This window comes from Rhipicephalus microplus, chromosome 9, assembly GCF_043290135.1.
Source record: "Rhipicephalus microplus isolate Deutch F79 chromosome 9, USDA_Rmic, whole genome shotgun sequence".
Classification (NCBI taxonomy): domain Eukaryota; kingdom Metazoa; phylum Arthropoda; class Arachnida; order Ixodida; family Ixodidae; genus Rhipicephalus; species Rhipicephalus microplus.
The window spans coordinates 8327874-8355666 of record NC_134708.1 but is presented as its reverse complement, the minus strand read 5'-3'; the positions used below and the strand labels follow the sequence as shown (position 1 = coordinate 8355666).

The window sequence follows — 27793 nt, the reverse complement described above, 5'->3', positions numbered from 1 at the left end:
GACGAGAAGCACTTTACATGTTGCGACGTGAGGGTACAGTAGGAACCGAGACTAGCTTTTAAAAAATTACACCATCTTTCACTAAAGTAAGCCATGTGAGAATGCGAAGCAGCATTGGCATTCACTTGCGTTTACATTTGTTGTTTCCATTTTCGTTCCTGTGTACGTTTCATGTGTGTGGAGCTGTGTACATGTTGTGTACCGCTTATGTTACCCCCAACTCCTCCCATTTGTGCACCGCAAAGTGAACACCCAGGGCTGTTAGGAAAGTGCAATGGTGCGAACGCGCACAGCATTATACACAGGCACACAGCTGTGGCGGAAAGATAAACGAGAGAGTAGAAAGGAAGTGGAGGCAGAGCTCTGCCACTACTTCCCCACTCCTCGCGTAAGCACGAGGAGAGGGCTGTCGGCGAACGTCCGCTGTGCCAGTTTGCATGTGCCAACTCTTCTTGTCCTTGTGTGAGTGCGAGGAGGAGAGAGTTCGCGCATGTGCAGTAAGGGTGGTCACGCCGCACTTCAGAATGAGCTCTGCCATAAGCTACTTTGCATTTAAAACACACCACAATTAACTTTTCAAAGTGCAGTCAAGCTTTCCTGTACATTTTCTAGGCTTGGGGGGTTCGGCCTTTCACATGATGCAAAAAATGACCAGTGAAAATTTCGTCAGTACCCCTTTAATGTTACAGCATCCATACACTATATACAAAGCGACAATAAGGCTAAGCAGCGAGTCAGGGTGGTGCTGGTGCAGCTTCTGTGGAAGCACCCTTCTTGGGCGGCCGCACACCGAGCACCTTGATGTAGTTTGCCGGCACCAGTCCTACTTGGCGACCATCGTCCAAGCTGGCCAGGAGCCAACCACGCACTCTAGGCTGCAGCTCTGTGGTGAGTAGGAAACAAGCAGTACAGTCAAAACCTTTTCACGAAACTCTTGAACTCCTCTTGAGTGACAACTGTTCAAAAACCTTTGGAGTCACAACACTTGAACTCCTCTACAGTCACTACACTTAAACTTTTCAAGAGTCTGCAGCCTTCAACTCCTTTAGAGTCAGTAACTTTGAACAGCTCTAGAGTCACTACCTTATCCCACAGACGTGTTCTATGCATTCATAAGAATGCATCTACTCTTGAAGAGATATCCTCGCCACTTAAGCTATACAGAAAAGACACAACACAAAAGAGAACACCCACAATTGAAGTATCTTGTTGAGACCAGTATCTTGAAGAGAAGTTAAACTAGCGTGGCACAGGTGTCCTTACACTAGTGTGGGAAATACTCCATGACAACAAAGGGAAAGCTTTGTAGGTGAGCATGCCTGAAATGTTCGGGAACCTCAGAGAAAAGAAATTGTGCTAGAGGGGCATCTACGGAAGGGTGTTTCAGCTTCGTTGAAACATGGAGAGGGACGAAGCAAGCTGTGTACACTGGTGGTTCCCTTTGCAGATATACTTCAAGAAGTGGCACTTCAAATAGACGGCTTTATGGTAAAGATGGACGCTTGTTTATAGCTTTAGATAATAAACCTGAGTGCCTAAGTAAATTTCATCAAAGATTATTACACCGCTGCTAAGCCAATCATTATGTTTTCAGCAGTAACGGTGAACCTTCCACTCATAATATGCACAGTACAGACTGGTCGCGAGTAGCAGGACTTGTTCAATTTTTTTTCTTAGTGCATACTCACTTATGATGGACCGTGATGACATGACATACCGACAAGCAGACACACTAAGGTACTTCGCCCCTAAAAGCTTTCTTGACCGCTGGCAAGGAGACAACAAAAACTATCTTGCGACAGCACAGGGGTATGCTGGATGTCAATTTGAGCTTATATGTCTGGTTTTCTCTTTGCATAAGGCAAAATATTAAATGCCAATTAAGTATTTGTCCAGAGAAACCAAAAACATAACCTGAACTTAGCCAGATTAAAAGCAGTAACACATGTACAGGTGCTCCAGTCCTGTAGCTTTCCTTTTAGCACCATGGAATGATGTCCACAAGTATCATATAATTCGAATAAATGTCACACATCCGCTTAACACAGTACGTACCTTTTGGCGCAAGGCGCAGCTCTTGGCCGGCCTTCATTGCTATCTCGCTCGGTGCCTCGGGCTGGAAATCGTACAGTGCAACAGCTACGTGGTGTTCTTCCTCGCCAGAGGCCCACAGTACCTCTGCAATGCACAACAGAGATGACACCTGCCAACTGCGCAGCACTCGTGCATTGAAACATGAAAATTGAGGACTACGTTATGCAAGTAGTTTCGTTTTTGGCGCCTACAGTTCATGTCATATAGGTGTAATTTTGACAAAGAATTACACCCCAGACAGCATTACCTATCGTAAAAATGCCTAGCAAGAACCCCCCACCCGAAGAAGCGCCCCTTCCCTTTTTCGGGAGATCTGAAATTCATGCCAATGACTGAGCAAGCCTCCCCCCTCACCCCTTCGTTCCTGCAGCCAGCCACTCTTTTTCGAGACAAGCATTGCTTCTGTATAAAGAACCACGAACCTGAGTACACTGAATGCATATCTAATGTTGTTTATGAAATTCTATTACCATGTAAAGAAATGAAGCATTTCATTAAAAATGTAGATGGGCATATTTTTAAAAATTCTTTGCAGCTCTCTTGCCGCCATCTTGAACTTTGGTCAGGGACTGAGCAAGTCCCTTCAAATCAGGGACCCTTCAAATCTGGTCGGATTATCCTTCACTGTAGGGGAGTGCTTGCTCAGCATTTTAAGGTGCACGCGTCAGATTTTAGCAATATGACGCAGTTATCACAAGGAATTTCTCATATAGCAATCCTAATGCTGAAAAAAAAAGTGTTTCAATCTGCAGGTATTGTAATTTATTGATTGCCACAGTGCACCTCCCAGCTGTCATGGCAACAAGGAAGCATAGCCAAGATAACAGGGAGATTTAGAATAGTGTTAGCAGGCATTGCGGGCACCTTGGAAGCTTTAGAACAGTGTTTGCCCCCCCCCCCCCCCCCCCCCCGGGAAAAATATGGCGACTTTATCCCCCCCCCCCCCCCCCCCCCCCGCAAACCCAAATGCATGAAAGCTACACCATAGCCTTGACGCCAGCGATTTTCGGGCCTTGCCAGCCGCACAATATTTTGGATTTTTGGGGGGCAGATCGCAAGCGTGAGCTGCGGCTTGCGTTGCGATGCATGCGCACTGGCAGCGACCCCACCGCAAAAGCTTGCGGTGCGCTATTCTAAAACTCCCTAATGTTCACAGTGAAACTGATGGTAAGACGGTTAGTTGGGCCAGTTGGTTAGGATCCATCGTGAACTTACTTACAGCGCAACACCAGAAAAAATACAGGACAGGGAAGGAGCAAAAGAGAAAGAAAAAACAGCGCTGGCTCACAACTGTTGTTTATTAGAAAAAACTGGGTGAAAAGTGTATATATAGGTACTGGCAGCCTACATCACAACATGCGCAGAATACGAGGTGCACCGAGGTAGCCTTATCACACTCATGGCAATAAACAAGATTGGCCTAAATAACATAACTCTTTTTCATGCAGTGTGACGGATGGTTCACTAACGCACTTGCTCCCCCTAATCTTTATATGATATGCCTCAGCGATTTCTCTTGTTAGCTGGTTAGGATGCTTGAAGATGATGGTGGTTCTCTCAAAAATGGGACGACAACCACATGACCTGCAATGTTCCGGCAGATGAAGTCGCACGATTGCTTGAAGAGATAACTCATGCTCCCTTAAACGAACATTGACACATCGTTTCGTTTGTCCCACGTACTCCCTACCACACGATAATGGAGTTAAATACACAGCTTTTTTTTACGCATGCGATGTACTTGTTCCTATGATTCACCGCACATCTCCCTTTGGCCTGTTTGTTCCTCAGCGCATGATCAACCATCGGGCAAATGCGACCTATCTTATGTTTGACGAAAAAAAGAACGTCGACACCATATCTTGAGCCTACGTTTTTCAGCCCATGCGCCAACTTGTGTACATAAGAAAAAACCGCTCTTTTTCTTTTTCTATCAGAATTTTCTTGAGCTCCTCTGTGTTTCACGAGCTTAACGCTCCGAACCATTGACTCACACACAGCCGAAATCACCTTGTCAGGATAACCAGCATCTACTAACCGTTTTACCTGGTTATGAAAAGCAGTATTCGACACGTGCACACAGGATTTCCTGAGCGACGCATTTCCTGTCGCCGCCGCTTCTCCCCTCAACTTTCTTTCGATCCCGCCTGACCCTTCCTCTGCACACCTGACGGCACTCTCTTTTGGTACTCCGCATGGTTTCTACCCTTCTCCCTGGCACTCATCTCGCCCAATTTGCTATTACTGTGGGTATCGCGGCCACATTTCTCGTTTCTGCCGCAAGCGCGAGCAAGACGAGCACTGCGGTTACGACATGCGTGAACGAGATACTTTTTAGTTTCAAGATTAATGTCATTCATCACCTACACGCCGGTCTCCCTCTCCGCCCGTATCGAGTGCACCTCAGAACAGCCGGAACTCCAGACGCCGTTCACCATCACCCTTTCGCCGCTCCTCCTCCCTACTTCGGCCTGCCTCATTCGTCACTGCCAGTCATTCGGAAAACTGAGTGATGCAGTTTCTGGGGGAAAAACTGCATTCTGAATTAGGACTGATATTCCTCCACCAGGCCCGTGCAAGATCATTTCGGTGGTAGTGGAAGGAGTGTACGTGGATGCTCTGGTGGACACGGGTGCGGCATTTTCTGTTATGCGCGTTGATTTAGGCCAACGTCTAAAAAAAGTGATGACCCCTTACGATGGACCCACGTTGGTTGCTGCCCAGGGGTATACTATTCGCCCTTCCGCTTTCTGTACAGCCCGCGTTTTTATTGATGGTATCCGACACCACATTCAGTTCGCCGTTCTGACTGACTGCTCTCACCAATTAATTTTAGGGTGGGATTTTCTTTCTTCTGCTTCCGCGGCTATTTGCTGTGGCCAACGCCTCGTCCACCTCACCGATACGGACTGCACGCTCAACGACGACCCCCAGAGGCCACTTCGTTTGACAGCTGTGGAAGATACCGAATCACCATCAGGTCAAGCGCGGATTGTAGCTATTACCTCCAAGGACATCGACCATGGCGACGTATTGGTCTCACCATCATTTAGTTGCGTTGGTAAAGGCATCATTCTCGCTTCTGGTGTAGTTCGGTTTCTCAATGGTTCCACACTTGTCACCGCTGTGAATACAACATCTGAAAAAATTTTACTTCCCCAGAACACCACATTGGCCTGCGTGACAGATCTTGAGCCTGCGTGCGTCGCGCCACTTCATGCCGTCTCCTCCAACGACAGCCCTAGCAGTGAGCCTGCTTCTTCTTCCGCCTTTACTGCAGCCATTAGCGACGACTTGACACCTTCACAGACGCAACAGCTGCTTGCTTTGTTAGAGAAACACGCAAGTTCCTTCTATGTTTACTCCTCGACGTTGGGCCGTACAACGCATCGAAACCACACAGTTGGAACATCTGTTGTACGCCACCAGCCCTACCACAAGTCTCCTGCTGAGAGAAAAATCATCGAAGAAAACGCAGCTGACATGCTCAAACGAGAGGTAATTTGCCCTTCGTCTAGCCCTTAGTCGTCGCCTGTGGTTCTTGTTCACAAGAAGGATGGCTCCATGTGCTTTTGCGTCGATTACAGGGCGCTCAACAAGATCACTAGCAGGGATCTGTACCCAATGCCTCGCATTGATCACGCCCTTGATTCTCTACAAGGTGCGAAATACTTTTCCAGCCTCGACCTGCATTCCGGATACTGGCAAATTCCTATGCACGAAGAGGATAAAGAGAAAACGGCATTCGCAACCCCCGACGGGCTATAAGAATTCAATGTTATGCCTTTCGGGCGGTGCAACGCGCCCGCTACATTTGAGCGCATGATCGATACCGTGCTGCGCGGCCTTAAATGGAAGACCTGTCTCTGCTACTTGGACGACATCGTCAGTTTTTCGTAAACTTTTCCTTAGCACCTGCAACGTTTGGATGACGTTCTGATGCGCCTTGTCGCCGCTGGTCTCCAACTCAACACAAAAAATACCGTTTCCCCACAAAAGCTATCAAGGTTTTGGGCCACGTCGTGAGCAAAGACGAAATTCGGCCAGATCCGGACAAAATTGCTGCGGTGCTTTGCTTTCCGCGCCCGAAAGGCCGAAGGAGTTGCGAAGTTTTCTTAATCTCGCTTCCTATTTTCGCCGTTTACGAAACTTCGCATCAATAGCGGCTACACTTCACCAGCTTCTTGCTTCGGACGTGCCCTTTTTGTGGTCGGAAGAATGTCAAACGGCATTCGACCTGTTAAAGTGTGCCCTCACGTTCGAACCTGTACTCCGCCACTTTGATGAAGCCGCACCGACCATCCTACATACGGACGCTAGTGGCAGCGGTATAGGTGCCGTTCTGCTCTAACGCGACCACCACGCCCTACGCTGGCTTTCCACGTTGACGAACTTGTCTGGACGCTTGGGTCGGTGGATTCTACGTTTACAAAAGTATGACTTCGATATCATTTACAAGTCAGGTAAAAAACACCCAAGACGCCAACGCCCTTTTGCGCTGCCCCTTCCAAATACCCAGCTCAGCATCAGTCAAAGTTCGGCCATCACATCTACTGCAGCGCCCGCACTCGCATAAATAGACCAGCTATTATTGGACGACAAGCGCACACTTCACTCCTGCCAGTTGTCTGATCCGTACTGTAGGCGTATTATGGACCAGCTCTCAGGAACTTTCCATCCACCTAACGTGCGGCATCGTCGTCAACTCTAGCGATTTAAGCTGGAGAATGGAGTTCTGTACCGGCACATCTACCACCCTGATGGTCAACGCTGGGTTCCCGTGTTACCACACTCTCTTCGACTTGATGTGCTTAAAGCATTCCACGATGACTTGACTGCCGGACATCTTGGTATTAAAAAAACTCATGATCGCATTCGTAATCGCTTCTACTGGCCCGGTATTTCTACTAGCATCGCGCGCTACGTCGGTTCCTGTGTCCCGTGCCAGTGTCGTAAAATCCAGACAACTGCACCGGCCGGGCCTCTACAGCCAATTCCGTGCCCCACAACGTCATTTGAGGTTGTAGCTATCAACTTTTACGGCCCTCTTCCCGTCACATCTACTGGCAAACGATAGATAGTGACCTCCGTTGACCACTTGACGCGCTACGCGGAGACAAGTCTGTATCCACTGCCTTTGCTTCGAAAGTTGGCGACTTCGTTCTGCACGCCATCATTCTGCGACACGGAGCCCCTCGTGTATTGCTGAGTGACCGTGGAAGGGTGTTCCTGTGAGAAGTGCTAAATGAAGTATTGCGCACCTCTGGAATAACACACAAGACAGCTTCAAGCTACCACCCTCAGACCAACGGTCTCACTGAGAGGTTTCACTGTACTCTTGCTGATATGATAGCAGTCTAGATCAGTCGAGATCACAAAAACTAGGATACTCTCCTACCATTCCTCACCTTTGCTTTCAGCACGGCCATTCAGCGCACCACCGGTTATTCGCCGTTCTACCTCGTATATGGATGTTCCCCTACTTTCTTTCTCGACATTTCCTTTTTCAACACTGACGTCAACTCGTCTCCGTCTTCCAGCGAGGAATACATTTTTCAAGACTAGCCCGGTGTCGCGATCGTGCTTGCATCAACACGGAAGCGAGACAGCAAGATCGAAAAGTCACTCATGACGCATCCCATCGCCTTGTACTCTTCCGACCTGGTGACGAGGTGCTCCTGTTCACACCTATTCGTACACCTGGTCTGTGCGACAAGTTTCAGCCACACTTCATTGGGTCTTACATAGTTATCGAGCAGACTTCGCTCGTTAATTATCGTGTGACCCCACTCGTCCTTCCAACAGACCGCCGTCACCGCACCACAGAGATCGTGCACGTGTCTCGCATGAAACCCTTCAGGCGATGTTCTCTGCCACATTGACTTGCTACGGCCAGGTTGGCCGCTTCGATGTGGGGAGAATTAGTGTGGGCATTCATTATGCACTTCTTCTTATATAATGTGGGGATCTGAGGCGCGCCCGCGACCATTTCGCGGGCATTCCGCCACACGGCCACACCCTTTTGCTTTCACACTCTGTTAACACCACGTGACGATAGATGGCGCCACGTGCGGGCACGGCACGCGGTACGCGCGCGCCCAGGGAGCGTTCTTTTCTCCGTGGGTCGGCGCCGGGTAAGCACGTGTTTTTCCTTCGTCCGCGTCCCCTTTGGGAATCGCGAACTGTAGCCTGCCCGGGGGGCCTTGGGCACCCCGGCAGGCGTGTTTACTTGACTGCTGGCTTCGGTAGCGTACGCTAAGCCCAGAGCGGTGCCTAGTGCTTGAAGTGGTCGTACCACAACGAGCCGCACTTGCCGTAGGCCTACGCGTACGAGGTTTGCCCTAACCCTCGCGACCAAGCCCATTGGCCATCGTGAGAGTGCGCAGCATAGCCGCGAGGGACCTTTTCCCGACCGGCGTGTCAAAGCTCGTCATTTCCAGCTGCGACGTGCTCACGGTTTTCTCCTTATTGTGAACGTCCGCGTGCGGGTGCCTTTGCTACCCGCGTCCCGGGAGCGGACATTGTACTGTTGTTCGGGGTGCCGCCAGAGGCAATAAAGTGTTGTGTTTTTGCATTAGAACACTGGCTATTTGCCGCGCCGCGCTAAACGCCTTATTAGTTGAGCACGCCCGGAGCGGTGCGCTACACGCGAGTGAACGGAGTAGCGGCCCTGTGGCTCGCTAAGCGTGAACCCGCGGTGATCGTCCGCTACGGTGAGTAGCGGGGGTCACCATACTGGCGCCCAACGCGGTATCAAAGGCTCATTAGGCCTTTGATTAGTCTTAGCCGAGTCAGCCCGCCTTTGCGAATCAGACTCGCCGTGTTAACCCGCGTTATGTCTGCTCCGCGTGAGTTCTGTCCGCTGACGCTTTTAGCAGATACCGCATTGCTCAAGAACAGGGCCAGTGCCCCCCTTGAGCATCACAATTGCGCACCCTCACTTGTCACAAGCCCCAGTCGGGATGACACGAGGCGCTACGTATCAGCTCCCACTGGAGAGGTAGCGTGTTTTGGGTCCGGGGCCATAGCCCGACCCGAACAGTGACCATGGGCAAATTGAACTACTACTGCTCCCTTTGGAATGCATGGCAGTTCCATGTCACAGCGCTCCGAAACGGCTCTCAGTGGAGCTTCCGGAGCGCAAATCGGCACCGCGGCCTCAGCCGTTGCCGAATTTTGCCCGCTGGCTGCTACGCAACCTGGCAGCCTAGTTAGTAGCGGCGCCACCACACTGGCACCAGACGCGGTACCAAAGGCTCATTAAGCCTTTGGTTAGTCTTAGCGAGCCAGTTCGCCTGCGCGATTCGGGCTCGTCGCAACATGTCTGCTCCGTGGCATGCCGCGTTGCACAAAGAGGCCACCGCCCCTATCAACGGGCGCCCTTCGGCGCTCGCCTGTGTCGTCGCCCCTTTTTGTGGTGAATACACTCCTACGTGATAGCTGACGCGCTATCTCATGCCCCCTGTTGTCTGCCGAGAACCTGGATTTCGGTGCGACGGCCGCTCGCGGTGCCTTAGCACATGCAAGCGTCGGGGGCGAAACAGCGGCGAAAAGGGGGAGTCCCCATGAGGACGACCTTGGCTGCTATCCAGGTAAGCGGCCGAGCGGGGGGGAACTTTCCGAAGGCCACCGTGTTGAGAGCGAACCCGTGACGCCGTGCACGTGGCGGTTGCTGCGGTCCTGAGTGGGCGCGATACCAGACTCCCCCATTTGGGAGAATGAGAGTTGCTTTCGGCAGCGAAGAGCTACTGAAGGCTCAGCAGAGTGATCCGTTTCGAGCCTCGGAGGGACGGAGCGCCGTATACGCTGCTTGCTTTGCGGCGGGCGCCGTTAAACCGTCTTGAGAGGCGCGGAGCGCCGTTACGCTGCTTGTTCTGCGGCGGGCGCGATTAGGGGGCTGAAACAGCGTGTGTCGCTGAGTCCCCGGCGGATTCATTTTGCTGGACCGTGACGGGCTCCTGCTGAACTATATAGCCACTGACGCCGAGTTCATCGACCCGTTAAGGTGGTTATGCCCAAAAGTCTGAGAGCAACACTGTTGCGAGCCTTTCATGACGAGCCCATTGCCGGTCACCTGAGTGGCTCTTAAGTTTTTGCGAAACTGAGCACGGTTGTCACTTGGCTTGGCATGAAGCGTGACACTTTTTGCTATTGCTGTTCCTGCCACGTCTGTCAAACGGTGAAATCAAGGGGTGGCAAGCCGCCCGGCTTGATGAAACCGATTGTGAGTGAGCGTCCGTGGTAAGTAGCCACCTGCGATCTAATGGGGCCGTTCCCCAGGAGTAAGTAGGGGTTCATACATCTGATGGTAGTTGTTGATCATTTTTCCAAATGGGTGGAGCTGTTTCCGCTGCGGAAAGTGACAGCGCGAGCGGTGCTAGAGAGGCTACAGGAAGTGTTTTGTCGGTTCGGCTTTCCAAAAAGATTGATCACGGACAATGCGTCGTATTTCACCGCTCGGGTGTTTGGTGATACGTGCCGTTCCCTAGGAATAGATTACTGCACCACTTCGCCCTACCATCCCCAGTCCAATTTGACGGAGCGAACCAATCGTACGCTCAAACCGATGTTGGCGGCCTTTGCCGAAAGTCAAAGGGACTGGGCAGACCATTTGAGTGAACTCGCGTTTGCAATCCGAACCTCCGAGAGTCGCTCTACTGGTCTCTCTCCCGCCTTCCTTAATTTCGGAAGGGAGTTGGCAAATCCGGTGACCAGTGTCATATAATGCCAGCTCAGAGACGAGGAAGAACCGGCAGACTGTTCTGCTTACGCTTCCACACTTCGGGACAGGCTTTGTCGAGCTCTCAGTAGAGCGAGGCAGAGTTTGGCATCGGTCAGGGCCGAGCAAAAGGCCCAGTACGACCGAAAACGTCGCCAGCTTTCATTTAAGGTGGGTGACCTTGTCCTGAAACGCATCCACGCTCTTAGCGACGCGAGCAAGGGTTTCTCAACTTCGCTCGCTCCAAAGTGGCTTTGTCCGTGCCGAGTGGAAAAAGCTTGGACTCCATTCGCGTACTTGCTGAAAGACCCGCTTTCGGGAAAACTCAGCCGTGCCCATATCGCAGACCTGAAAGCCTTTGCGTCGAGGTCTGACGAGCCTGCGCCAGCGCCCAGTGGCTCTTCGCGCAAGCAACGGCGCACACCCAGCGCGGCAGACCGCATTCGGACCACGCACCGGTAATGTGAGGAAGTGGTCACCTTAGTGATTTCGCGCCGGACGGCGGGCTTATTTCCGCAACCGAAGGCCCTCATTTTTACTTTCTAGTCTCAGTTAGCCAACTTCTTTACAGCCAGTGCTTGCAAAGAAGTCTGTTCCGCCCAGTTACTGCTGCTGATTGTCATTTGAGTGTTGTTGTTTACTTGATGTTTTTTCGTGTTTTCTTTTTTTTTCTTCTCGCTGGAGGAGGGGATTGTGAATTGGTGCTTTAGCGTGGGAAGAGGGACAAATTACACTCTGCGCTTCCCTTGCGGTGCGCGTTTGGAAAGACCCGACCATCGGAGGTGTGTGTGTGCGTGTGTGTGTGCGTGTGGCGACAACTTAGGAAGTCACCGACCCCTACACCACTTTGGACTCTGGAGGTGTTCGGAGACCTGCACGAGGCTCCTGCACGAGGCCAGCTGTCGCAGACGCTGTGCACGACTCGACCGACGCCGCAGGACGCCTCGCAGCCAATGGATTTGGCGACCATTATTCCAGCAGAAGGGCCGGCTGTCGCAGCGAGGTCCATCCGAACCTCCACCGAGGCGGCGTTCGTCGGACTCGCAGGGCTGTCGTACACATCGACGAGACGAAGTCACCCAAGTCAAACATTACGTGACGCTTTTCCACCGAGCTGTGGACGCGCTCCTGCGTGAGCATCATGAACTCCCATTACCCCTCTTCTGCGGAGCCATTGTATTTCTAGAGTGTATTCTTGTGTTGTTTTATTTTTTTTCCCTTCAGCAGCAGTTGCAGAGCGAGGCTGAGGCTAGCTGTTGCTCATTGCATGACGCCTTTGTATGTATGGGCGACGACCGGCTGCCTTTGCAGACCGGTATATAGGGTGAATTAAGGAGAGGAGGATGTGGGGATCTGAGGCGCGCCCGCGACCATTTCGCGGGCATTCCGCCACACGGCCACACCCTTTTGCTTTCCCGCTCTGTTAACACCACGTGACGATAGATGGCGCCACGTGCGGGCACGGCACGCGGTACGCGCGCGCCCAAGGAGCGTTCTCTTCTCCGTGGGTCGGCGCCGGGTAAGCACGTGTTTTTCCTTCGTCCGCGTCCCCTTTGGGAATCGCGAACTGTAGCCTGCCCAGGGGGCCTTGGGCACCCCGGCAGGCGTGTTTACTTGAGTGCTGGCTTCGGTAGCGTACGCTAAGCCCAGAGCGGTGCCTAGTGCTTGAAGTGGTCGTACCACAACGCGCCGCACTTGCCGTAGGCCTACGCGTACGAGGTTTGCCCTAACCCTCGCGACCAGGCCCATTGGCCATCGTGAGAGTGCGCAGCATAGCCGCGAGGGACCTTTTCCCGACCGGCGTGTCAAAGCTCGCCATTTCCAGCTGCGACGTGCTCGCGGTTTTCCCCTTATTGTGAACGTCCGCGTGCGGGTGCCTTTGCTACCCGCGTCCCGGGAGCGGACGTTGTACTGTTGTTCGGGATGCCGCCAGAGGCAATAAAGTGTTGTGTACTTTTGCACTAGAACACTGGCTATTTGCTGCGCCGCGCTAAACGCCTTATTAGTTGAGCGCGCGCGGAGCGGTGCGCTACACGCGAGTGAACAGAGTAGCGGCCCTGTGGCTCGCTAAGCGTGAACCCGCGGTGATCGTCCGCTATGGTGAGTAGCGGGGGTCACCATAATATGCATTATCATAATCATCATCATCCGTCTGGGTCCCTGTCCTCATTTTCTCAATCATAATTGGGTGTGTGCGCGCTCAGTCTCAGACTGCCTATTTGCTGCTGAGCCCTTGGCTGAATAAAAGCTGTCTGAACCCAGATGTCATAATAAATATATATATATATATATATATATATATATATATTGTTAAGGCGTTTAATAGCCGGTCCACAGCGAGCAAGCACAATGGCGACAGTAACGGCCAAGCACGGGCTCTCAGTGCGAGCGGCGTCCTTGTTGGGTAGCCCCACTAGAAGGTACTCAAGAGTTCGACCCATTTCATAGTTCGGAGGCTTCGCTACAATTACCCCGGGGTCGAAGAGGGAGCCACCTGGCGACCTAACAGCTTGTTATTATGAGCGGGTCATAATAAGCCTTCAGGCGCTCCACGTTGACGATGTCTCGCCCACGGCGGCGCATGTCCGAAGATTGTTCAACGGGTTCGATCAGATAGTTGACGGGTGAGGTGCGCTCGATGACACGGTAGGGGCCTTCGTATTTGGGACGTAGTTTGGAAGAGAGGCCAGCGGCAGAGGTCGGGATCGAGAGCCATACAAGCGCACCAGGAAGGAACGTGGGCTCAGAAGTGGTGCTGGCATCGCGGATACTCTTCTGCCGCTCTTGCTCTTGCGTCGTAAAAGTCTTGGCAAGCTCGCGACACTCTTCAGCAAGCCTGGCTGTCTCGGAAATAGGTGTACACTCAGATGGATCCGGCGTGTACGGGAGTATCGTGTCCATGGTGTCCGACGAGTGCCTTCCGTACAGCAAGTAGAAAGGTGAAAAACCAGTCGTGCTCTGAGGGGCGGTGTTGTAGGCGTAGGTGACGAAGGGCAGTATATTATCCCAATTAGTGTGGTTGGCAGCGACGTACATAGAAAGCATGTCGCCGAGGGTGCGGTTAAAGCGTTCGGTGAGGCCATTCGTCTGTGGGTGGTAAGCAGTAGTTTTGCGGTGGACAGAATGGCACTCCGTCAGAATGGCTTCGACGACTTCCGACAAGAAGACACGGCCTCGATCGCTGAGAAGCTCTTGGGGTGGTCCGTGGCGCGGTATAAATCGATGCAGCAGGAAGGACGCAACATCGGGCGCAGCAGCCGCAGGGAGAGCGGCGGTTTCGGCGTATCGCGTTAAATGGTCAACGGCAACGATGGCCCAGCGGTTACCAGCCGACGTCAGAGGAAGTGGTCCATACAAATCGATACCTACGCGCCCAAAGGGACGGTCAGGGCAAGGTAACGGTTGTAGACTGGCGTGCGACATGTGAGCTGACGGTTTACGGCGTTGGCAAGTGAGGCAAGAGCGAACGAACTGCTGAACATAGCGGTACATCCCGCGCCAGAAGTAGCGTTGTCGAATGCGATGGTAGGTTTTGAATACCCCAGAGTGCGCGCATTGCGGATCAGAATGGAAGGATTCACATATCTCTGACCGCAGACTGCGGGGTATCACGAGTAACCACTGCCGGCCGTCGGCGTCGTAATTGCGTCGGTGTAGAAGGCCGTCACGAATGGCGAAATGGCGAGCTTGACGACGCAATGCACGCGTGGATAGCGTTGCGGATGGATCAGAGAGCAAGTCGATCAGCGGGCCGATCCAATTATCCTTTCGCTGTTCGGTAGCGATTATGTCAACGTCAATGGCAGAAACAGCAGCCGAGGATACTGAGCAGAGCACATCACCTTCAGGCAGAGGGGAGCGCGAGAGGGCGTCGGCATCAGCATGCTGGCGTCCATTGCGGTACAGCACGCGGATGTCATAGTCTTGTAAACGAAGAGCCCAACGGGCGAGACGGCCTGAGGGATCCTTCAATGATGAAAGCCAGCATAGTGCATGATGGTCGGTGACGACATCGAATGGGCGACCATACAAATACGGTCGAAACTTTGTAAGAGCCCAGACGATCGCCAGGCACTCTTTCTCCGTGACGGTGTAGTTTGTCTCAGCTCTCGTGAGCGTACGGCTTGCATATGCTACGACATATTCAGGGAATCCGGGTTTGCGCTGCGCCAGGACAGCGCCGAGGCCTACACCGCTGGCGTCTGTGTGCACCTCCGTCGGGGCCGTAGGGTCGTAGTGGCGTAGAATGGGAGGAGATGTCAACACATGGCGGAGCTTCGCGAACGCGTCGTCGCACTCAGACGACCACGAATTGAGGGACCCGTTACTTCCAAGGAGCTTCGTCAGTGGTGATATGATCGTGGCAAAGTTTCGTATGAAGCGTCGGAAGTACGAGCACAGGCCCACGAAACTACGCAGTTCTTTGACGGACGCAGGTTTGGGGAATTCGGCCACGGCCCAAAGCTTGGCTGGGTCAGGAAGAATGCCATCCTTGGACACGACGTACCCAAGGATGGTGAGTTGCCGTGCTGCAAAGCGGCACTTCTTCAGATTTAGTTGCAAGCCGGCATCGCTGACACGTGCAAAAACTTCTTTCAGACGTTGGAGGTGCGTAGAGAAATCTGGAGCGAACACCACAACGTCATCGAGGTAACACAAGCACGTGTGCCATTTCAAGTTGCGCAGAACGGTGTCCATCATGCGCTCAAAGGTCGCAGGTGCATTACATAGACCAAACGGCATGACGTTGAATTCGTACAAGCCGTCGGGTGTGATGAACGCAGTCTTCGGTCGAGCGTCATCAGCCATGGGTACTTGCCAGTACCCCGAGCGCAGATCGAGAGAAGAAAAAAATTCGGCTCCGTGAAGGCTGTCAATTGCGTCATCGATGCGCGGCAGTGGGTAAACATCCTTGCGAGTGATCTTATTGAGCCGTCTGTAGTCTACACAGAACCGCGCAGAACCATCTTTCTTCGCAACAAGAACAACAGGAGACGCCCATGGGCTGTCCGAGGGCCGAATAACGTCGCGTCTGAGCATATCATCAACCTGCTCGTTAATTTCCCGACGTTCAGCAGGCGACACGCGGTAGGGACGTTGCCGTAATGGTGGATGGGCACCAGTGTCGATACGATGCGTAACAGCGGACGCACGACCGAGAGAACTTCGCCCGACATCGAAAGAAGAACGATATTCTCGCAACAGGTTCAGAAGCTGGGAACGCTGTACCGACGTGAGGTTGTCATCAATGCAAGGGCCAAATACATCAGGAGATGACGAATCAGAAGTGGAAACAGCACTGATGGTACGCAAATTGGGACAACGCGAGTCATCAGGTACGTCCAGGACTTGTGCGTTATCCACTGGTTCCACTCTGCCGAGACATTCCCCTCGAACCAAGGTAACAGTGTACGGGGATGGGTTGGTCACGAAAATAGAGGCGTTGCCCTGGGTGATTTGCACGGTCGCGAAAGGTACTAGCAACCCTTTCCTTCGGCAAGCACGGTCGGATGGCGAAACGAGTGCAATTGTGTCGGAGAGTCTAGCGCAGTAGACAGATACACCCATCGTGGAGCTTGGAGGCACTATGGTATCGTCTTTCACGAGAATCTTGCTCACTTTCGAAGAACTGTCTTCCGGCGTCAAATGCGAGAAGGGGGAGAGTTCAATTTCGGCGGCGGCACAATGGATGACGGCGTCGTTGCGGGAGAGAAAATCCCACCCCAGGATGACGTCATGAGAGCATGCGGGAATGATGATGAATTGGGCGACATACAGAACGTCCTGAACGACAACGCGAGCTGTGCACCCTGCTGTAGGATGGATACGATGCAAACCGGCGGTACGAAGGGACAATCCAGAAATTGGCGTCGTCACTTTACGAAGCAAGCGGCAAAATTTTTCGTCCATAACAGATACTGCAGCTCCTGTGTCAATAAGAGCAGATGCGTGAACACCGTCCACAAGCACGTCAATGACATTAGATGGGTGGCTCTGAGGGCTTTCACAATGCGATAGCATCGCAGTCCTTGCCTCGGGGACTGCGACGACTAGTTTTCCCGCTCGTGAGCAGCTGAACTTGGCCGCATGGGGGACGGGGAACGACGTCGTGGAGACGGTGACCTACGAGAAGATGAAGCTAGGCGAGTTGGCGGTGGCATAGACGGCGTTTCCTCGTGATAGGTACGCCTAATCTGGCCAGCAACAGGCGACGAGATATGGGGCGTCTGTACGCGAGTGCAATAACGTGCTACGTGGCCGGCGTAACCGCAGGCATAGCAAATGGGCCGGTTGTCGGATGTGCGCCATCGGTTCGCCGGGGTAGGTCTTGTCCATGACGCAAGAGCCGATGGACGGAACGGTGGCTGGAAAGGCTGCAGGGGGTGCTGGAGCTGAGTCTGAGAGGTCACGTCAACATACGTAGCCGGCATACCCGCTGCAAAGGATGGAGGTCGTGCGGCAGCTTCGGCGTAAGTCAGTGGGGCGGGCGCTTGAACGACTGGAGGCGGCCTGGCGACCACTTGGGCGTAACTTGGGGGTACAGGAGCCGGAAGCTGTTGTGGGTGGTACGCAGGCATAACCTCCGCTATTTCCTGCTCAATCGCTCGGCGGATGGGGGGGGAAATGGTAGTGGCCGATTGTTGAGCAGCCGGTGGGTGGGCGAAGGGCAGGAGAGAGAACTGCCGTGCGATTTCTTCACGTATGAAGGACTTGAGGTCTGCCAGCAGTGCCACCTGGTCACAGCTCGCCTCCAAGCCTGCAAGCCCTGCATCTCGTGGTGTGGAGCGACGGGTCATCGAACGCTGCCGGCGGAGCTCCTCGTAGCTTTGGCACAGCGTGATGACCTCAGCTACTGTGCCTGGGTTTTTGGCCAGCAGCATCGTGAAGGCATCATCGGCAATGCCCTTCATGACGTTCCCGATCTTGTCTGATTCGGACATGCTGTCGTTGCATTTTTTGCATAGGTCCAAGACGTCTTCGATGTAGCTGGTGAATGATTCACCGGCCTGCTGAGCGCGTTCGCGTAAGCGCTGCTCGGCTTGCAGCTTACGAACGGCAGGGCGGCCAAAAACGTTGGTGATAGCGGTCTTAAAATCGGGCCAGGTTGCGAAATCAGACGCGTGGTTGTTATACCACATGCCGGCCACACCCGCGAGGTAGAAAACCAGGTTGCCGAGTTTACCTGCCTCGTCCCAATGATTGGGGACGCTGACGCGTTCGTACATGACGAGCCAGTCCTCGACGTCGGTGCCATCCGCGCCGGTGAAGACAGGTGGGTCGCGGATGCGGGGGACACCGGAACATGGCGTCGGCGCAGGAGGAAGCGTTTGCTGGGCGGCGTCTTGTTGCATGGTTGAAGGCACGGTACGGGATCTAAGCTCCAAGGGCATCGAATGTGAACCGAAGATGTGTGAAGGGCACAGCACTCTCCACCAAAATGTTAAGGCGTTTAATAGCCGGTCCACAGCGAGCAAGCACAATGGCGACAGTAACGGCCAAGCACGGGCTCTCAGTGCGAGCGGCGTCCTTGTTGGGTAGCCCCACTAGAAGGTACTCAAGAGTTCGACCCATTTCATAGTTCGGAGGCTTCGCTACAATATATATATATATATATATATGACAGATATCATGTCTTACCCCACCCTGCCTCCCTCATGCGTACGCCTGTGCTCCCTTCATCATGAGTGTACTCACTCCTATGAGCAGCTGCACTGAAGATCCTCCACAAGAGCCAGGGTGCACCTACAACAAAGCCAAAGAAAGCCACAATGGGCCAAGAGGAGCCACCCGGTTGAGGAGGGCCTGTGGAGGGTACCGCTGGGCCTGCCCTCGCTGCTTGACTCCAGGCAGCCTCGGTCATGCCATTGCGGCCTGCAAAGATGCGAATCGGGTAGGTCAACGTGATACTAAAGGGAAGAACGATTTTCCTCATCTGAGTAAATTGTCTTTCACAATACCAAAATCCGCCTGCTTGCTGCGAGAAAACGTTTGGTAAGCGAGAAAATGTGCAAAAAGAAAATAGGAAAGGTGACGCCACCTTGAAATTCTCGCACCAGCCGCCGTGATGTCATACATTTTGACAGCATCTCTTAGGGCCTATGTACTAGTTCTTAATTTGTAAAAATTAAGAACACTGTCTTCTGACATGGCCAGAGACTCAACATACCCAGCTTCAGGAAATTTCATGGAGTCAATGTCACCAATATATGCGTAAAACAACAAAAAATACATGACATCACTTACAGAGATTGCAGTGCGAAATTTAAAAGCAATGTTCCGAGTTTGATTATTAAACACATGATGGTGAAATTAGCATTACATTTATCATAGTATAATTTATTTTCCAAACTTTGGTGCCCCTTTGTTTCAGATATGTGCACCATTTACTACTGTGTTGACTGTAAACTGCAGTACTGGCAAAAATCTGTCCTCTTCTTTGGTCACTAATGTCAGAGCAGCCGGGGACATAGTGACGCGTGCCACATGTCACTGAACTTCCCACCTGTGTAATATGTCTATTTAGAAAAAGCTTGGTCGAAAGTCGGTGCTTGTCACTGTTTGTCTTGATACCTGTTTATTATTCATGCTATGACCACGCAGCACTATGGAGTACGAACTAGGCCAGCTAGACCAACTAGACCACTATGCTTCTCTGTCAAGACAAACTTTGCTTCATCTCATGGTCAGCGCAGAGTATTTGCTATGCATTGTTTCTGTTACTTAGATCAGCTGAGTACAGCTACAAGGCGGGCATGTTGATACTTGGTGCTTGCTCAGTGTCGTGTATCCTGTATTTTTCAATTCTGTGCTGTGTCTGTGATCAGTTAGTGCACTTTTTCAATATAAAGATAAGATGATTAGATCATTGTTTGTTTTGCCACTTCTAAGCTTGATGCCACAGGAAACTGCATACTTGTTATGATTTCTGCCTACCAGATGGCACCGCCACAATTCGCACTTTCAGCATGCAGCACATTTTTCACTGGAAATAAGAAAATATACGATACATGTCAGGTAAGAATGTAAACGTCACAGCCTGTCAGAAAATTAGATTCCCTCTCTCTTTTTCACAGCCATGCAAGCGAAGTTATTCGAATTGCATTAAAAAGTAGCCAACACTTATTTGCGTTATATTGTTGTATGTGGACTTCCCCAGTGAGCGTAACACATACTGGGTCGATCCACTTGCCTCGCAACATGTACCACGCCCGTAGAAAGAGCCATCGAAGGGAGCGGACCAGGGCAAGTGCCGACAATGTTTGTGCCAAGTGCAGCTTCAGTCGACCAAACTGATCCGCGACGCCGACCACCGCGCGGAACGAGCTGTAAAGGGCCTGGTACGTCGACTCCAGCAGCATGCTCACGGAGGCAAATGCCTGCCAAGAATTTTTAAAAACACGAGAATGCTTCATCATCTCATCTATCCAAAGCTCTAAAGCATCCAGGAATATTTCTGAGCTTTGTCAGTTTGTTTTCCTACTCTGACACTGCTCTGACACTACAGCCCAGTAAAAACACCAAAGCCTAGCGCATTCAATACAAGCACGAAGACGCAGAACAGCTTCTAGCAGCCCAATGTAGATGAAGCCTAATCTATCCTATCCTAGCCTAACTTGAAGCATAATACACCTGCCAACAATATTTAGTGTAATAAATTAGGCATTATATTTTCATTAAAATGCACAAGGTTATTAGGCTTAAGAAGATATCGAAGCAGAGCCTCAGAAATCCTCAGCCAGCAACTAGGTGTGATGCGGCCTTGCATTAGTTATTACATGGCAAACACATTTAGGTCCTACTCTACATAAATAAACCATTTCACAAGAGCGCACAAGAGCAGAAGTGTCACACAAGTCATCACATGCTTTCACAAAGCGATACAATTAACTCGTCTATATCAGGTTAAGGTACGCAGAACTGGTCACGTCTCACCTGGACCACAGCTTCGACCGAGTGAAATGCGCCTCGTGTGCTTTCATCTGCCAACTGTTGCAAGGAACCGGCACCATAGGAACCACCTGCTCCATACATTCCACCCATACCATACAGGCCGCTGGTCCCATAGAGCCCACCAGTCCCGTATAAGCCGCTACCGTAACCGTAAGCACCGGTTCCATATGTGCCAGCTCCATATCCATATCGGGAGTAATATCTGCACGAACAAAACAAAAATGCTGGTCACAGGCCTCAAACCTAAAGCATTAAAACAAAGGTCATGAGGCAGTTATGAAGCTAGAGAGCTAGGGCGATAATTTGGACTGCCTGCGATTCTCTGCAAGCATAATATATTAATTATAATTGCAGGGTGGGGTTCTGCACACCAGAACTACGATATGGTGGGGTACTGACAATGGGGGACTGTGGATTAACTTCAACTACCTGGAGGTCTTTAATGTTCACTTAAATTTAGGCACGTGGGTGTCCTTTGTATGTGGCTGCCAAAAATGCACGCACCGTCTGAACTTATCAGTGTGCAAGCCTAAGACAGGGGCCGAACTATAAGAGGCTTTGATAGGATCCAACGTTTGAGCAAATGAAATTCTCCATCTCTAAAGGCACATGAAAAATAAACAAAAGTGCTGCTGTATTATAGTAAATTTAACGGCCGCATATAATTTAAGACCAATAAATTAACTACTTCACAAATGACAAATGAGTAGCATTCAGAACAATTACAGAAAATTTATTTCTACGTTATTTTGCTTTAGCAATCACGCAACCACATCCATGACATTTGGAGGAAAATTAATGAGCCCAAAGTTGCAGAAAAAAGTGAGTGACCGAAAAACCACACCAAAAGAAATGCTGCCGCCCAAAACTCACGGGGAAATGGCCGATCCATAGCCATAACCATATCCAGAGATTGGCTGTTGGCTCGGCCTTGGAGGTACAGCTGGAGGCTGGTGATTTGCGTGGGGCTGGCCCACGGGTCCATTTGGCAGCCCACTGCTACTCGCAAGGTTGTCATCCCTGCAACAAGTACAGGCAGCACGCTTTAATGTGCTACTTTTCTGAATAAAATTAATTGTCTTGCAGATATCAGCAAATGCTTAGGATTATGGTTTTAATAAAAAACAGCACAATTATTTCCTTGAACATTGTTCTGTCTTCATATTTGCTTATACTGCATTTTTTTTAATCTTTACTGCATAAATAAAATGTCCTGGCACCATTTGTAAACGTAGTTTATTTTCTTTCAAGCATACTTTCACGCTTGCAAGCAAGCTCGTTGACTTTGCTTTGAGTACTATGAGCACTCATTTATGTATTCCTAATATTCTACAAGTGTGGTATCGTGTATTTGGACATATGCATATCAATTGCTTCATCATTATATGCTTATATTATTTTATATATGTAATCCTTTTATCCCTCTTTCTGATAGCTTATTTACAAAGCGTGTATGATGACCTGTGTACTACATTGTATGTAGAGCAAAGGCATTTGTCAGGTATTCTTGCTTTTGCTCTATTTTCTGTTCACTACACAAAAAAACAAAAAAAAAATAAGCAAGAAAGAAAGCACTCCATTCCATTTTTTTCTTCTTCTAGTAATTTCAACAACGAAATGCAGCACAAATGAGTCCACTTCTGAACAGGGAACAGTGCACTCACCAAGCCAAGGAGAACCAACATGGTTTAGGTGCCAATAAGAGGCCAACTGTAACAAACTTTTAGACTATATAAAAGACCTCATAAATATATAACCCGAATAAACGGACTACATAAAAAAGGATTCATAAGGACTATATAAGAGGCCTTGCCTTCAAAGCAATAATCTTACGCTTCGAATACAAGTGTCTGTGTCACTAAAAGCTTGCAAGTAGGCATTCTTAATATCAAAATTAAAAGAAGCAATTTTATTATTATTAAGTAGAAGTAACATAACTTAGATTACATATTTTTCTGCATGGCCTCCAAGATGGGGTAAGACCCTCACCATGTTGAATCTCAAGAAGAAATGGGACGTGTCCTACGTCATATTGGCTAACCACCAGCTGCATGTTTCTGCTTGAGCCTCATCTGAAGGCAAGAAAATTGGATTGTTGATGAATTTATAAATTTGCCACAATTCGTTTATTAGTCTACAAAGCTTTCTTATAAACAACTTACCAGAAATGAACGGCATGTTGGCCTTTAGTTCTAAAAAGGCAGGTTGCAGGCATGCAAAAACTAGTCTAGGTGAACAGAATTATTGAACGGACCTACTGCTGGTATTGCCTGGCAAAACAATGATAGCAATGGAGTGAGAAAGCCACTAATCTTTACAACCATTGTGCATGTCTTAAGGTTAGTTGTCACTGTCAAACAATAAGCCTTGATTCATCTTAAGGGTGTCAGAGGTGGACAAAGAAAGCAGGTGTGCTGTGCCTCACTTTTACCTGGGGTCAATCTTCAGGCGATGTGTTCAACAGTATGAACTGTTGCCAACCTGCCTGGTCTGTATTGGGTTTTTATTTCCTTGATTCTCCCATGAACTGTCTCTGCAGCAAGGCACCACCTCAGACTGTCTTGTAATACATATGCACTCATCCAAGAGGCTGATTGATTTTTGATTTGTGGGGTTTAACGTCCCAAAACCACCACATGATTATGAGAGACGCCGTAGTAGAGGGCTCCGGAAATTTCGACCACCTGGGGTTCTTTAACGTGCACCTAAATCTGAGCACACGGGCCTACAACATTTCCGCCTCCATCGGAAATGCAGCCGCCGCAGCCGGGATTCAATCCCGCAACCTGCGGGTCAGCAGTCGAGTACGTTAGCCAATAGACCACCACGGCGTGGCTCATTCAAGAGGCATTTTTCAGAAACACCAAATGTAGTTGCATTGCAAACTGAACACAGTAGCTTTTCATTGACATGACATTTGTTCCTCTGACATTGCCTAGCTCTCCACTAGTGTATTTAATGCTTGTATGGTGGAGTTGTGTTAGCCTGTAACCATGAGCTGAGAAATGTTCCACCCAAAGTGTTAGCGCAGAGTGCCACCGCTGATTCCTTTCAAATAAGGACAGGCATGATCTGCACGCGAGTGGAACAGCACAGCAGGCACATGCATCACTGGTGTGGTAAAATTAGCGCTCACAGTATGATGAAAGCTCTTTTAGCTAAATAGCGGCAACTTCTGCGTGACTCCAAGCATGGTGCTGTGAACATATCCACAGCCCTCGCTTCAGCTACTTAAACCCAAATTTCATTAACTGCAGCATGTGAAGTGAGACCACACCTTCGTGCACCTTTTCTCTGTCAGTGCATGCTGTCCACTGTAGACAGGTATGCAGTGGTACACCATAGTAAACATCGAAATGAAGAAAAACAATTAAAATACTGCAGTTTCAAATGCATGTAATGTGGAACTCCTGAAAAGGTCATTGTAAATATAAATGGAAAGTTCCCTTGCAAAGGGAGTCAGGAACTTAGATGTCTTCGTGTTTGCTATCGGATGTCTGTGTGTCATAGTGTAGTAAATTCGGTTGTCTCCCCTTGCTTGCAATGGTGCTTTGATGGCAGGCATATGGTTCGAGTGACTCCATGGGTGCTCTCAAAGTTCACTGTTCATATCTGAATTTAGGGAGTTCACTCATGCAGTGAACAATATTCAACCTTTGTAAAAATCTCAAAAAGTTGTGAAATTCTAATTTGTTTAACTCTTACCCTGCTTACCTTGACACTGAAGATATGAAAAATGCAGTTAATTAAAAGTTTTTTCTGCCGTTCATTTCAGCAAAGGGGCATTTTAGACAGCACCATTCAATTCAAGAGGCATAAAGAGTTCAAGGCCTGTCAAAATTTGCCTGAATCCTCTTTAGTAGCAGTAACAACTCTACACAGATTTACAGATGCTAAGAAGCTGTGCAGCAGATAGTTCGCTATTTGTGAATAATCACTCCATAAACTTTTTGCTCATGTGCATCTGCTACATCTGTATCATGCACCATGTGTTGTTACGCTTCCATAATATAGCACAGGGCACATTTGAACAGCTGCGATTCAGATGTTCATGCTGGTGAAACAGATGTTGCTTCACATTAAGGGGGGATGGAGCGTAGAATCAACTGAAAATGCATTTTTCAGTTTTCACAGCACGGTATTCCAGCATATATGACAAGTGCTTCCACAAAGTGACAAGTTCTTATGCGCAGTGGAAAGCATTTGAGAATGACCCTTAATGTGGCTGATACCACATTTGCACCGTAGAAACTCGAACGTTAAAAGGTATTTTCTCATAACACAACTTTCAGAAAAGCAACATTTTCTCTGCAACCACTGCAGCTATAAAGTGTAAATTTTAGTGACTTCTTTCTGAATACCATACACCCATTCTGAAGCAAAATAATATTGTTGCCACCAAAATTCTACTTTTGCAAAAAGTTTTTCTCTAAGAAAAAAGCCCTAATATTCTAGTCATCAAATATGTCAATTTTTAATTCGAGAATGGTCGTGCCTACAATTTTGGTTCAGAAGAACACCCTTCCCACATTTTACATGAAGAATCTTCTTCACAAATGTTCCTTCAAAAAATTTAAATATTAAAATGATATATTTTTATTATTTTTAGAATGCCTTTGTATTTTCTTGCCAAACACACATGACACCAAGTAAAATCTAATTCAAGCTACTTGCAAAAGTTTGTGCGGTATGCTTTAAAAATAACTGAGTAGTAATTGCACAACTGTATTTGCTGTCCATTCCCCTTGAATTGACCTGCACCTGTCAAGGCACCAGTGCTGCTGTTTTGTTCTTGTATTTACCACTTGGCAAGATAAATGAAAGGGAACTAGAAAAATATAAACTGCCTTATGTTTGTCAGCAAGGACGCAGCAATATTTTATGGTTTGCAATGCGTTTAAAGGCAGGCTGCCTCAATGTGTGACATATAAAAATGGTTGTTTATTCAACAACAATACGGAGCGTTTAGGTCACCACTGCATTCACTGACCGAACCAACAATGCAGTACCAAGCTTTTATACCCATGCATGCTCTATTTTATGCTTAAAGCTATAATTGCTTGCCTTATGCTTTTTTGAAGACTGAACACATCAGAAACTGACCCTGCATGCAATGCAGCTCTCATCATTGTGTCATATTGTAGTGCATTACAACTTTGTCCCACCTTTTAAAAGAGGGTGCCTGTGCAACATCTATCCTTTGATATTCCCTTAAAGTGTTGTGTTATACCCAAGTAACGGAGCTTAAGCTCTACAATTTAACTTCTTTGTCCTTGTCGCGAAATAGCTCACTATAATATGGGCAATCTGAAGGGCAAGGCTTTGGCTGTATTTTTTAAACAAGCTCTGTCAAATGTTGCAAGATGATTCCAAAATCGGTTCATTGATTACTTCGCTACAGAGAGTAATATTCAGAGGGGATAGAGGCAGAACAATAAGGGCCAGTACCTAGCGTACAACTACACTTGGTTGCACTGATGAGAACAACCATACAGTGAATAATGTACTGTGCACTATAGTTGACCACAACCTAACTATAAAGTGGCATAGACCCATTCGCTCGTGCCGTGACAGTGCTTTTCCTTTTCCTGCACATTTAAAGATATTTCACCATAAAACCAACGAAAACATTGCGCTAATGACTTTAGGAGAAACCTGGACACCTGAACGTCTCAGGTAAGCGTCTTGTACTTGTAGAATGTCATATTATATAAGTATGCAGCAAAATATAATATTTCGTCCCTTCCTCAAGGTGGCAGCTACAGAAGGTAGGTCCACTATGGTTTTGCGAGTGTGCGTCTATTGTACTGAACCGTTACGTTTTCAACAAATAGGGACATTACAGTTCTGGCCTTCATCAATCTCCAAAGGCCGTAGACGGCGACGATCGCGGACTGTGACGCAACACACAGGCCCAGCGAGCAATACGACCGATGTGTGCACAAAGCTGTACCCGGAAGGTACGCGACCTCCTCCGTTGCGTACGGGCGTACACGCAAGACGGCACACACACTCACTCTCTACCTGTCGCCTAATCTCCCCCAGGCGGTAACGCGCACACCTTGAGGAACGTCTAGACCGCCGAGCGGTTTCATAGTGATCATACGCGAACAATACCTTCAAGATGGGAGCAACCAGCAGTTAACAGTGAATTAGGTTCGCGAAAATTCATCAGACTTGCCCAAGGCTGCACAACCAAAAGCGGGAGATTGCGTTTTAATAACTTGGGATAGCTTATAGCTTACGCTGAGGGTTACTACGTGAAACGAAACTTCATGGCGCTCAAACGCCTGCTTCCTGCAATGAAACTTCAGCACTAAACACGGAGCAAGCATCACTGGGAACACAGCCTTGTTTCCATCGAATCACCGATGTTGCGCAGCCGACTTCCCACCTTGAAAGCTCATTACCATCAACAGCGCTACTTTCCTCTTACGCTGGAACCCAAGTCAGACCAAACAAGAACCAGCAAGATAAGAGGAACCGCTGATTTCTTCCTGCATGCTTCGAATGGAATAGCAGCTCTAAGGTCACTCACAAGGAAGAGCTGTTCACGTGGCCGGCGGTCGGTACAGGCGGTCGACCTGCGGCGCTTGTTTCCCAAGGCTTCGCCGGGGCCGTCATTTTTGCAGGCGACAAGCTCCGAATGAGGTCGCGCCCGAGCCTCGCAGAGAGCCGCGTGAAGCTTTACAGTGTGCCGAACAGAATGACCACGAGCGGCCCGCAAGTTCTTGACGACACAGCAAACCACACACGTTGCAGTCCGCACGACTTCTAACTCTTTAACTATCACGTCGACATAGCCAGATTATCTTTTCCGCGTTTCATTCACGCCTGCCATCTTGTTTACAACTAGTGACATACAGTCACGCCGCAGCGCAGTAGTGTTAGTAGTGTCGCGTATGAATAAATATAAATTAACAAAAAGTAGCAAACTATATTTTGAAAACTTCATAATTCAAAAGTTGTTGTAAAATATTTTAAACTCAAATATAAGATAGCAGGTGTTGATTGGGAGCCAAAATTGAG

The 27793-nt window shown here is 49.5% G+C and overlaps 1 protein-coding gene across 1 annotated transcript; it reads right to left on the bottom strand.

The window, feature by feature from the left end:
* Positions 1–661: 661 nt before the first annotated feature.
* Pex13 (peroxisomal biogenesis factor 13) lies at positions 662–27792 on the bottom strand. Its single transcript, XM_037415421.2, has 7 exons — positions 27303–27792; positions 21638–21784; positions 20747–20966; positions 20004–20190; positions 18509–18685; positions 2056–2178; positions 662–883 (listed from the first exon to the last, which is right to left on the bottom strand). The coding sequence occupies exons 1-7, from the start codon at positions 27386–27388 to the stop codon at positions 735–737; spliced, it is 1089 nt and encodes a 362-aa protein (XP_037271318.2). The 5' UTR covers positions 27389–27792; the 3' UTR covers positions 662–734.
* Position 27793: the final 1 nt, after the last annotated feature.